The sequence below is a fragment of the Argentina silus genome (assembly GCF_951799395.1).
Source record: "Argentina silus genome assembly, chromosome: X".
In the NCBI taxonomy this organism is placed as follows: domain Eukaryota; kingdom Metazoa; phylum Chordata; class Actinopteri; order Argentiniformes; family Argentinidae; genus Argentina; species Argentina silus.
In genome coordinates, this window is record NC_139653.1 from 9,355,038 (window position 1) to 9,368,373 (window position 13,336).

The 13,336-nt window shown below is 45.3% G+C and overlaps 1 protein-coding gene across 2 annotated transcripts; it reads left to right on the top strand.

The window, feature by feature from the left end:
* Nucleotides 1-351: 351 nt before the first annotated feature.
* Nucleotides 352-7,005, top strand: cyp1b1 (cytochrome P450, family 1, subfamily B, polypeptide 1). Of its 2 annotated transcripts, none has more exons than XM_083695479.1 (3): nt 352-490; nt 913-1,927; nt 3,096-7,005. In XM_083695479.1, exons 2-3 carry the CDS (start codon nt 921-923, stop codon nt 3,706-3,708), a joined length of 1,620 nt encoding a protein of 539 aa, XP_083551605.1. In that variant the 5' UTR covers nt 352-490; nt 913-920; the 3' UTR covers nt 3,709-7,005. The 2 variants fall into 2 exon arrangements, with proteins under 2 accessions (XP_083551605.1, XP_083551604.1); XM_083695478.1 differs by having other exon boundaries at nt 352-471.
* Nucleotides 7,006-13,336: the final 6,331 nt, after the last annotated feature.

Sequence of the window (13,336 nt, forward strand, 5' to 3'; positions counted from 1 at the left end):
GTTATAGTGACGCTTAAGGGGACTTTCTGCCTCCAGTTGCAATGAGAGGCAAGCATTTTGACAACACACGCTCTAAGGAGTTCCGCGCAGCTGAGGGAGGGAGGGAGGGAAGGAGAGAGGGACGAAGAGAGAGACGAAGAGAGAGACGGAGAGAGAAAGAGAGAGACGGAGAGAGAAAGAGAGAGAGAGAGAGAGAGAGAGCGAGAGAGACTCTTTACAACAAACCCACCCCTTGCTACAAATCACGACACAGACGCTGACGAGCTATGATGCCATTTGACACTCTTCTAGCCCTATTTAAGATAAATAAGTTTGGCTCGGGAGAGAACAAAGCTATGTGGAGAGTGCAGGGTCTGTAATTGCCCGATAAAATAGATGAAGTTATTGGCGATGAGCAGGATTACCTTTGTTGTTTCTCGAGTAAAGAGGACTTTTTAAAACTTTCAACCAAAGGATCCGCTAGATAAGGAGGTAGGCTAATTGAAATTCGGTAAGCTCGCCCCTGTATACATGTAACCATACTTATCAAGTAATGTACAGAATGTATTTCTGATTAGTGGAACAATCGATTGAGTGATAATGTCAATTTCTATCCGATATACTTTTTATAGCCTATAGCTGCTATTTACTAGACGACCCAGCGAATTGATTGCAGGGTGGTATGCCATATTCAACAGTGTAGGTGAATCTACTGTTGCCTAAAGTAGACAATTATGTTATAATGATAATTTGTTGTAGCTATATTCAATTATCATTTTGTCTACAGATCGTGTTCAAAACTATCGTTCATGTATTTCTATGTAGGTCTACTTTAGACTTGTTTTACAATTGACTAATTTAGTAATTAAGCTAATTAATCAGAATGAACAGATTTAAAGCCACACACAGTTCAGACATTGCTTTTTATTGTAGGCTCCATCATGAACATGCCAGTTGTATTGGAGGAGATCTACCGACTACGGCCACGGAGTTTATTGCTGGCGTCTCTGACGTTTCTGTTTGCCATACACCTGTGGCGCTGGATCCGGCGGAGCTGGGACATACACTGCCCTCCTGGACCGTTCCCTTGGCCGATCATCGGGAACGCAGCGCAGCTTGGTAGCAAGCCTCACATCTATTTATCTCGCATGTCACGGAAATACGGCAATGTCTTTCAAATCAAACTCGGCTGCCGGATCGTGGTGGTGCTGAATGGCGAAGCAATCAAGCAGGCGCTCATCAAAAAGGGAATTGATTTCGCAGGTAGGCCGGACTTTACCTCCTTTCGATACATTTCCAATGGCGATAGTCTTGCTTTTGGTACAATTAGCGAATTGTGGAAAGCGCACCGAAAAGTTGCCCAGTCTACTCTACGAACGTTTTCCACTGGCAACATGCACACTAAAAAGACTGTCGAAAAACACGTCGTCTGCGAAATTAAGGAGCTTCTCAATGTGTTCCTTGATAAAACGAAGGAGCATAAGTATTTCCAACCGATGACATATCTGGTGGTATCAGTCGCAAATACAATGAGCGCACTGTGCTTTGGAAAAAGGTACTCCTATGACGACGCAGAGTTTCAACAAATGGTGGGACGGAATGACCAATTCACCCAGACAGTGGGTGCTGGAAGCATAGTGGACGTGATGCCCTGGCTCCAGTATTTTCCCAACCCAATAAAAACTGCATTTGAAAATTTTAAAGAGCTCAATCGGGAATTTACTAGGTTCATCATCAGTAAAGTTGTCGAGCATCGAAAGACAATTAAGTCAAACACAATCCGGGACATGACAGATGCTTTCATTCTGGCATTAGACCACTCTACAGACACCTCAATGAGGGAATCACCAGACAAAGACTATGTGCCACCTACTATGTGTGATATTTTTGGAGCAAGCCAAGACACATTGTCGACCGCACTTCAGTGGATCCTCCTGATATTTGTGAGGTAAATGGATAGCCCTATATTATTAATACACATTAAATGTACATAGTCCTATATTCATGAATACCAATATTTATTCTCTACTGAACTGTAAAGGGATAGTGCACCCAAAATAAAATGTAACTTGATCTCACATACACCTTGGCTGTAGTCAATTCAACAAGATATATTTTGGATATCTAGTTTCCTTATTGAAGTACACAGACATATTAAGTTGAGTCAGCATTGCCCTATTCACTCTGAAAATACAGTATATCTAAAAACAGTTGCCATCCAACTGTTATCACAGTAGTATGGCTCTCTGAATCCTGTATCTTTTATGCTTGAAAAGTCACTTTATTGTGCCATAATACACTTTTGAATTTTGCTGATGTGATGTCATGAAAACATACAAATACAAAAGACAAACACAAAAGTGGATTACAGTACAATGACTTTAAATATTGGCAAAACATAATTTCAATACACTTATTAATCTAATTACGAATTAAGGTGGGTCAAAACAATATATTTAAGTATGATTTTAAGTACATGTACTTAGAATACAAAAAAAACGATAAAGAATGAGTATAATCAGTATTCAGTATACTTTATTCTTACATGGGTTTCATATAGAACCCTCTGTGTAAAAGGTTCTACATGGAACCCAAAGTGGTTCTTCAAAGTGGTTCACTCTCAAATGCTGTCGACTTTAGTAACATCTAAACCATCTTGCTGATAAGAGAAAAGTTGCTTGTTTTGTACCTCAAATGTATACTTGCGCAATTATGTTTTGTCCAGCGTAAGGTGCTTTGCCACCTCCTTTTGGGTTTTCAATTCCTGTTTAGGGGTCTTTTTCTACTGTGTATAGCCTACTACTGACATTACACTGTTGACCTGCAAACCTTACTGTATGTGTGTCTGGCCAAGAGTAGCCTATTGGACTTGAGTTACAAATTCTGACTAGACTGTGCATGTGTATTACTTTATGATTAGGCTAATCATGTCTGTGTATTCAGAATTCCTTTTTGTTATAGGGGTCAGGCAGATCTGCAGTGACTGCTCAGTTCAGACTCACATTTACTAATTGGGAGGGTTAAGGCATTTGGCTACCAAATATGGAATTATCTGTACACTTTGTGCAATGTAATCTCTGTGATCTGAGTGTTCACCTTTGACCCCTTGTGTGTAGGTATCCTCAAATTCAGCTGCGCCTCCAAGAGGAAGTGGATAATGTGGTCAGCCGGAGTCGTCTGCCCACAATTGAGGACCAGCCGCAGTTACCTTACGTTATGGCCTTTATCTACGAGGTGATGCGCTTCACCAGCTTTGTGCCTCTCACCATTCCCCACAGCACCACCACTGACACCTCCATAATGGGCTACAACATTCCCAAGAACACTGTGGTCTTCGTCAACCAGTGGTCCAACAATCACGACCCGGCATTATGGGCGCACCCAGAGACCTTTGACCCCCTGCGCTTCTTGGATCAGGACGAAGCCCTAAACAAGGACCTTACCAGTAGCGTGCTTATCTTCTCTGTGGGGAAGCGGCGGTGCATTGGCGAGGAGCTGTCTAAGATGCAACTGTTCCTCTTCACCTCGCTTCTGGCTCACCAGTCCAACTTCACTGCTGACCCAGCCAGGCCGCCCACTAATAACTACTCTTATGGCCTGACTCTGAAGCCTAATGCCTTCTCCATAGCAGTGACTCTACGTGACAGTATGGAACTGTTGGAGGAAATGAGCAGACAGCCCCTCCATGGAGAGAGCCAGGATGACAAGGGCAACTCTAGACTAGACTAAGGATACATTTGCTAAAACCATTACAAAACAACGGTCAATGAAGGTTGAAGGAAAAAAAAACAATGAAGTACATTCACAAACGGTAGTTCACCCTCATGTGCCATCAGGTTTTAACTACAGTTATGATACATGTATTTATGAACTGAAAACTCAGGCAAAAACCTATCTTTTATACACCAATATTTTCATGGCCTCACAGGGCATCATTCATATGACTATGACTTTGAAATTTGTAATTTTGTCATTTTTGTTGCTGAAGTATTGCACTGATAATGGTATGTCGCTATTCGCTGGAAAACCTCAAAACAGTAGCATGCAGAACAAACAGTAGCATGCAGTGGACACGTGCAGGCCATGACCTGTTGTTTCATACAATTTAATCTACTGTATTTACTGGCATACTGGCTTAGTGGAGTTGATTTGCTTGCATCCACCATCTAATTTTGCACCTTGTATACCTACACCTATCATTTCCCAGCAAGGACAACATGATATGGAGAGATAATAATTTGTCTTTATTTAGATAAAGTGTAAATGTCGATAGATGGTGACAAAATGTTACTAAGGTGTAGTGTAGTCGACTTAAATCATTTGAGGGGACAAAGAAAGGGTGACACAATAACAGAGGTTCAGTCAGGACACTCCGTCAGTTTAACCATTTATTGCATGAAAATGGTAATACATTTAAGCTTGACGTAATTGTATGGCTCTGCTCTGTAGAACTCCCTGTCTGGAGTTAAACAACCACAACATACAAGTAATAAAATATGGCAGGGAGGCCCCCCGTAGGTAGGCGAGCGAGTGGGGGTGGTCAGTGGGACGACCACACAAAACATACCCTCATAGCCAGTATAACCATGCCACAACTGTTGAATGCTATGGAGGAGCGTAAACTTGGCTGCTTTTAAGCCTCTGTCCCTTGAACATGTGATGGTGTTGTGTGTACTGATTGGTTGGCTCATACAAGCTTTACTTTGTATTTCATAGGCCTTATAGCATAGTAACTACCAGTAAACTAATATTTATTGTGGCACAGTCACTTTTGTGCCATTTTATCCTCTTAAAAAATGATACAAATTTGCATACCGGTAAGTAAGCACAAAGTTGTACTTTCAAACCTGTACTTGCAGGTGCAATAGTGCAGAAGATATAAGTAATTATATACTGTATATTAATTCATTATACTGTAGTAACCCTAAAATACAGCCTAATTAATGTAAAGCTTCACCCTCAATATTTAGAAATGCTGATTATGTAACCTCTGTTTTGAAATCTATATCCAGATCATGTTTCAAAAGGTAAGGCCTGGAGAAAATCTTGACTTGTTTTTTCTGTGGTAGTTCCATCCCCCAGCACCAAGACTATGACATAGCACCCTCTCAAACCATGTATTGACAGTGCACAAGTTGCAGGCCTGTAATGCTCACAATATGTTAACCAGGATGCATTTAAAGTCTTTTAACAATGTCCATAGAAAGATGGCAATCATCTACGTGAATTTAAAGTAAACAGTGCGAAAGTATTTAGCTGGAATGTAGAATTCAAACACATTTTTATTAATTACTGAGTCCACCATAATTAGAATGTTACCTTTTTTGCCACTGTGTGTCTGTTTTGAATTACAGGTTAATAATGTGACAGATCAAGAAGAATTTCTCCGGGCCCAACCAATAGGCAAGGCAAGACCTTGTCATTCAAACTGACTGTTTGCCAAATGTGTTGTTTGGGAATGTAGGCTCTGTGAACTTCTGTACCATACATTTACTAAACTGAAATAATAACTTTATATCTATATTAGTCAGTGTTACATTGTATATAATGATTTGCTGCAAAGGTTTGTTATTTTTTATTATTACACTTTGTTGGCTCTCTTTCAAGTATATGTTTTACTACTAAGCTTGAACTTCCAAGAGAGTGATCTACAAAATGTCTACAAATAGTACAGAGGGATTATACATTTTTAAACCACACCCAGGTCCTGAAGAATATTCCACATTCATTTGCTCTGTCTGGATATTAAAGATGACTTATTGTAAAATCAGTTTACCAAAAAGACTTACGACTTTTTCCTGGTCTGTTAACCTAGCCAATATGTTTAGAGTGTGTTAAATGGTTACATTTGTTTGGTCACCATTATGAACATGGTCTCAAAACTTTACCATTTTACATGTCACAGTTTCTAGAGTAATTTGAATCACTCTAAACTTGTCTAATCTGTTATTGAACAGGTTAATGCTTTCAAATGTGGCTAATAATAATGTAATTAGCAAATGTGATCTTGCTTTTCATGATATCCATTGAACTTAGATGATCATTAGAAATTATATTGTTTGATATTGTACAGTTACACTAAATTAAAATACATTTTATTATATTTTGTAACTACTTGCTGATATGAGTGAAGTAACCATAAATTGTGTTTTATTTTGATCGTATCACATGCACATCACCCTACTTTTGGAAAGTACAACATTTTTAAACATACTCCCCCTATTTCAGGATTCCAAAAGTATTGAAAAAATCATATAATGTCAAAAATCACTCATAAAGCACTCATGTTTAGTATTTGGTTGACAATCCTTTGCATGAAATAACTGCCTGAAATCTGTGACCTATTGACTGCACCAGACGCTGGGTATATTGTCTGGTGATGCTCTGCCAGGCCTGGACTGCAGCCATCTTGTTCTTTGTTTTGAGATCTTTTTGCTTTAAGTTCCCTCTTCAGCAAATTAAATGTTCAATTGCATTTAAATCTGGAGATTGACTTGACCACTCTAGTGTTTTACACTTTTTAGCCCTGAAAAACTTCCTAGTTGCTATGACAGTATGTTTAGGGTTATTGTCTTGCTGTATGATGAAGCGCCGTCCAATGAGATTGGAAGCATTTGCTCGTACTTCAGCAGACAAGATGTTTCTATACACTTCAGAATTCATTCTGCTGCTGCCCTCAGCAGTTACATCATCAATTAAGACAAGTGAGCCAGTTCCAGTGGCAGCCATAGATGGCCAAGCCACCATATTTCACAGATGAGATGGTACTGTATGCACATTTGCATTCTCTGTCTCTCACACACACACATGCATTCACACACTTGCATTCATACTACTGTTGCTACTGCCTAATATTGTTCTGCTGCTAAAACTATGCCACCTTATGTTATTGTTTTTTGTATTATTATATTATTATTATTATTTGTAGCATTGCATTGTTTGATTGTTGATTGTTGCATTGTTGAGGAGCTAGCTTGCCCTAAGCATTTCATTGCTCCGTCTGTGTATTTCATAAATAAACTTTGATTTGATTTGATCTGATTTGTATGCCGAGGATTTTGAGCAGTTCCTTTTTTCTCCACACTTTACACTTGCCATCACTCTGGTTCATGATAATCTTTGTCCACAAGACCCTTTTCCAGAACTCTGCAGGCTCTTTTAGGTACTTTCTAGCAAACTTTAATCTTGTAATCCGGTTTCGGTTGCTAACTAGTAATTTACACCTTGCAGTGTAGCCTCTGTAGTTCTGCTGGTGAAGTCATGTGTGGATGGTAGTCTCTGACCCATTAGACCAACCTCCTGGAGAGTGTTCCTGATCTGTGGGACAGTCGTTTTGGGGGTTTTCTTAAATAAGGTGAGCATTCTTTGGTCATACAGTAGAAGTCTTCCTTGGCCATCCAAAAATGGATGTACCAATCCCAGATTGCCCCTTTAGGAAAATATGTTAATTCAATTGAAGTCATTCACACGATTTCTTATCAGAGAAGAGACTTGAGTAAGATTCCATGTCCCTTCCCAGCACAGAATTATCATACTATCATATCAAATACAGTGCCTATAGGAAGTCTACACCCCCTTTCAAATTTGTCCCAGAGCCTGGAATCGAAATACATTAATTTAGGATTTCCCCCCAATAATCTACACATCCTACTGGACCTGTTTGCAAATGTCTACACCCACTTGCTGTTGCTCTCCTAAAATTCTCAAATGTAACAATGTCTTCATCAAGTTACTCAATAAGTTGAATTGAGTGCAATGATGATACTTAATGTGATTTCGGAATGGATATCTTTGTCTTTGTAGGGTTAGGGTTAGGGTCCCTGATTGGAATAGGAATTCATTACACACTGTTTTGATTTTAAGCTGTCACTACCAACTCAGCAAATTTCTAAATTGTCTCTTGATCCTGACAAACTCCATAGTCCCTGCTGGTCATAAGCATACCCATAACATGATGCAGCTACAGCTATTCTTTACACGGGACATGGTACAAAAAAGGTGATGTGTGTGCTGGATTTACACAAAACATAATGCTTTGTAGCAAAACCAAAAAAACACATTTCTAGCCACTTGTTTTTCATGTATCACTTTAATTCATTGTTGCAAACACAATAATGGACTATCATATTTGTTTCATTAAGAGATTCCTTCAGCCATTTGGCTATACAGACCAATTTTGTAGAGTGACTGGGATGATGTTGTCACATCGACTGTGATTTTCCCACTCAGCCTTTGCAGGCCTGAGTGTAGCATTCCTGAGCTGTTTTGTTCCTCTCCATTCACATATTTTTAATTTATTTATTTTATTTTCTAACTTTTCTAACTTTTAAATTGGAATAGTAACCAACTCTGTATAGCTTTGTTCAAAACAAATAATAATTTATTCAATGTTCCATTGTCAATCCACTTGAAATGGGCAGTTTTCATCTGAATAAAAGCAAAGAGGCCCCATTTAAACATTGTATATCTCTCTCTTAGTAACCTGCTGGAAAACCAGTTTGGATTTAAATATTTTTTTCACAACGCATATCCTCCTTGTTCACATCACATTTTAGCATTTAAGCACATTTTAGGAGAGCTACAGCAAGAGGGTCTTCTTTGGAAACAAGTCTTCTCTGTTTTTAATTTTTAATAAATTATTGGACATTTTTTGAATGTTACTTTCACTTTGAAAGTATGCAGTGTTAATGTAACTGTTAATTTTAACTGCAAACACTGCATGGCTGAGATCTCAGGTGAATTGAGATAGACCACCTTCATAAGCGCATTTTCTGTTTAATGTTTACACTAAATGAATGTGCTGATGTGTCTCATACTTTACTCCAGCATATTTAAGGACTTTTTTTTATTTTTAGCAAGCAAATGTATTATGGGCACCTAGCCATGTCATGTTGGGACAAAAGGGAAGTGTTTAGGATAACTTTTTCCTTGCGCTACGTTTTATCTTACTCTCCCAGAACATCCTGTACTTCATCAGTGAGAGGCTTGCAGCCAGACAGTCAGCTTGGAGTGCGTGACAAATTCAGATAATGCCAGATGTTTACTGATATGCCACTCCTCTATGCTCCCCCCTTCACCCAATAGAAAAGTAAAGATGAAGATAAAAAAAAAAACCCATCAACCTCAGATCTCTAACTGCACACTAGTGTAAAAGTTTTAGTTTTTTTGGAAATACCTTTTAAACCACAACATTTATTGTATGCCTTAATCAAGGGTTCAAGGGTTCTCATCTGTCCATCTTGCTCCAATAACCTAGTTGGATTATGAACACCATGATATCCTAGTGCAGGATATTTGGCATTGAGTGTTATGCCTGACAATGTTAGCCCTAGGGGTTACTACTGCCGCACAATAAACCACTGCTAAGCCTCTGCTCTAAGGTTACAGGAAGGCAGCACTTCGACTACTGTACCCACACAAGCAAGGAGAGTCGACAGTGTCCGGCCTGCTTCTGCAGAGGGAAGATGAAGCTTTGCACCTCTGAAAATCCAGGCCACTTCCTGAAATGATCGCAAAACGTCTGTGAGGGTGCTACATATACAGTATTGTGACGGCCGCCGGGGTGTGCGGGCGCGTCACGGACCCAAACACAGTGTAAGCAGAGAGGTCCACACCAGAATTATAATCAAAGATGTTTATTCGGTTAGCGGGGAGAGGGAAATGATAGAGAGAGGGTGGGGGTGAGAAGGCGTCGTGTCGTGAAGATAGCAGGGGGGTTCGGTACACGGTGGGTGGTCCTCTTACGTTCCAGGTCGGGGCGGCAGCGGGGTAGTCAGACAGGCGAAGGTTGGCAACGTAGCGGGCTCTCCTATGGTCAGGGGTCATACACTGGACAATGGTGACTTGGCTTATTCTCTCTCTCATCAACTGCTCCTTGGTTCGCCGTAGCAACTCTTCCCCACTGGGTGCTCCGTGGGCTACTTTTGTACCGTCTCTGCTGCTCCTGCTGATGCCCTTCACCTGTGCCTTGATGGGCAGGAACTCCATGTATGGGCATACGGTGATTATCTCCACGGGTTGCAGCTGTGGCCCCTTGGGGCGCAGGAACTCCATACATGGTCCTGCCAAAGACAACACGGGGCAAGAGAGGGACAGCAGAAACAGCAGAGACAAAGCGAGGCGAGATATATACTCCATTTACCACCGTCCCACACTCGCGCATGGGCTTAGGCACGGGCCGGGCGCCACATATCCCCCTCCTGAGCTCCGACCTCGCGGGAGGGGCGGCCCAGCCTCCTAGTGCGTCCCGCCGTGAGAGAGCGTCGGCGTTCCCATGCGCGGCCCCGGCTCGGTGGACCACGTCGAAGGAGTAGGGCTGAAGGGAGAGGAACCAGCGGGTGACCCGGGCGTTGCTGTCTTTGTTCCTCGCCATCCATACCAGTGGTGCGTGATCGGTGACCAGGGTGAACTGCCGCCCCAGTAGGTAATACCGGAGGGACTCCAGTGCCCATTTAATGGCCAGGCATTCTTTCTCTATCGTTGAGTAATTTTTCTCTCTTGGGAACAATTTACGGCTGATATACATGATGGGATGTTCCTCGCCTTCTCTTAGCTGGGAAAGGACGGCACCCACCCCGGTCTCCGATGCGTCCGTCTGTACCACTAGCGGCTGTTGGAAGTCCGGGGTCACCAACACTGGGTCCGTGCAGAGGGCCTCCTTCAGCCCTGCGAACGCCTGTTCCGCCTCCGGCGTCCATTCGACCCGATCCGGCATGCGCGCGCGGGTGAGGTCGGTGAGGGGTCCTGCCAGGGAAGAGAAGTGGGGAACAAAGCGCCGATAATAGCTGGCAAGCCCTACGAAAACCCGTACCTGTTTCTTTGTCTGGGGGCGGGGCCACCCGCGGATCGCCTCGACTTTCCCTACCTGGGGCTTGACACACCCTCTCCCGATCGTGAACCCCAGGTAGTTTGCTTCTTGGAGGCCGAGCCGACACTTGGCTGGGTTTGCGGTGAGCCCCGCCTCTCGTAGGGCTTGCAGCACAGCCTCCATCTGTTTCAGGTGGGCCCCCCACTCCTCTCCGTGGATGATGATGTCGTCAATGTAGGCGGCCGCATATTCGCGGTGGGGACGGAGCACGTGATCCATAAGCCTCTGGAACGTGGCCGGCGCCCCGTGAAGCCCGAACGGTAGCTGTACGAACTGAAATAGTCCGTCCGGGGTGGAGAACGCAGTTATCTCTCTGGCCTCAGGTGCGAGGGGCACCTGCCAATACCCTTTAGTGAGGTCCAGGGTGGTGATGTACCGGGCCCTGCCGAGCCTCTCGATCAGCTCGTCGACCCGTGGCATTGGGTAGGCATCAAATTGCGAGATCGCGTTGAGCTGGCGAAAGTCATTACAGAAGCGAATGCTCCCGTCGGGCTTGGGCACCAGCACGATGGGGCTGCTCCAGGCGCTCCGCGACCGCTCTATGATGCCAGCCTCCAGCATCGCCTGCACCTCCTGGTTTATGGCCGTCCTTCGGGCCTCGGGGATACGGTAGGGCCTGAGTTTCACCGTTTTCCCTGGGGTTGTTATGATGGGGTGGGTGATCAGGGTGGTGCGCCCGGCGGTGGAGGAGAAGACGTCGCGGTGCCTGGCGACCACCTCGGTCAGGTCGTGTCGTTGTCGTTCGGTCAGCTGCTCCCCGAATGGCACGTCCTCCGACTTGGGTTTCTGTGTGGAGAGGGGGTTTGACACAGACAGCATGGCGGCGGGGCCCACCCATTTCTTTAATAAATTCACATGATAAATCTTGGTGGGCTGCCGCCTTCCCGGCTGTCTTACCCGGTAGTTGACTGGTCCTACCTTCTCCATCACCTCGTATGGCCCGTTCCACTTTGCCAGGAACTTGCACTCGGAGGTAGGTACCAGGACAAGGACCTTGTCTCCCGTCACAAACTCCCTCGGCTGCGTCCCCCTGTTGTAGGTTCGGGCCTGTGCGGTCTGGGCCGCCTCCATGTGTTCCCTCACCAGGGGCCACAGGGTGGCCATCCGTTCCCGGAGCTCCTCCACGTGCTCGACCATCGTGCGGTGGGGGGATGGCTGGCGCTCCCAGGCCTCCTTAGCCAGGTCTAGCATTCCTCGGGGCCGTCTCCCGTACAGCAGCTCGAAGGGTGAGAACCCCGTGGAAGCCTGGGGCACCTCCCGTATGGAAAACATCAGGAATGGGAGGAGCTGGTCCCAATTCCTCCCATCCAACTCCATCACCTTTTTTAACATCTGTTTTAGTGTCTGATTAAACCTTTCCACTAAGCCGTCTGTTTGGGGGTGGTATACTGACGTGCGAATTTGCGTTATGCGCAGGAGTCGACACACATCCTTCATAATCTTGGACATAAATGGGGTGCCCTGGTCAGTTAAGATCTCGTCGGGGATGCTGACCCGCGTGAACATTACCACCAGCTCCTTGGCGATACCCTTGGTGGCCATGGTGCGGAGGGGAATGGCCTCGGGGTACCGGGTTGCGTAGTCCACTATCACCAAGATGTACTGGTACCCACTGCTGCTCTTGGGGAGGGGCCCGACCAGGTCCATCGCAATGCGGCTGAAAGGAACAGAGATAATAGGGAGGGGGATTAAGGGGCTTCGTACATGGGGACGGGGCGCCACCATTTGGCACTCGGGGCACTGCCGACAGTGGGTCTCCACCGCTTTCTTCACTCCGGGCCAGTAGAACCGTGCCTGAATCCGATCCAGGGTTTTCGCTACCCCCAGGTGCGCTCCCAGGAGGTGGGTGTGGGCCATCTGGAGAACTGAGGGAATATAGGCTTTGGGCACCACTAGCTGTTCCTGTCTGGCCCCGTTAGTCATGTTCATACGATACATTAGACTGTTCTTAATGGCAAAATGTGGGTTTGGCAAGTCCCTTACCCCGTCCATCCGCTGCCCATCAACCACGCTCACCTGCTGCAGCACGCTGGCTAGGTTGCGGTCCTCCATCTGAGCTGTCCCGAACCTCCCCTTCAGGCGGGCGGGCAGTGGGGCGGCGTCGGAATCCTCCAGGAACATCCCCATTAAGTCGGCGCCATCGTCAGGGGAGGGTGAGTCGCTGTCCGTGACGACGGCTTGGGTCTCCGCGAAGGCCCGTTCTGCGGCGGCGCTGCCGGCGCCCTCGGAGATGGGGTCCGTGGAGTCTCCCGCTCCCTCCTCGTTCACGGCGCACAGTTTGGGCGGTCGTGGGGTTCTCTTCCCTCGGTGGGCCCCCCGGGCCGGGTCTTCTCGGGTCATGTGGCTCCACAGTTCCTGGAATAGGGGAGTGTCCCTCCCGATCAGCACCTCCACAGGCAGCTCCGGGACGACTCCAACCGTCCCCTGGAAGACGCCCCGGGTGGTTTGGAGCCGGACGTGGGCAGTGGGGTAATGCCTGGTCTCCCCATG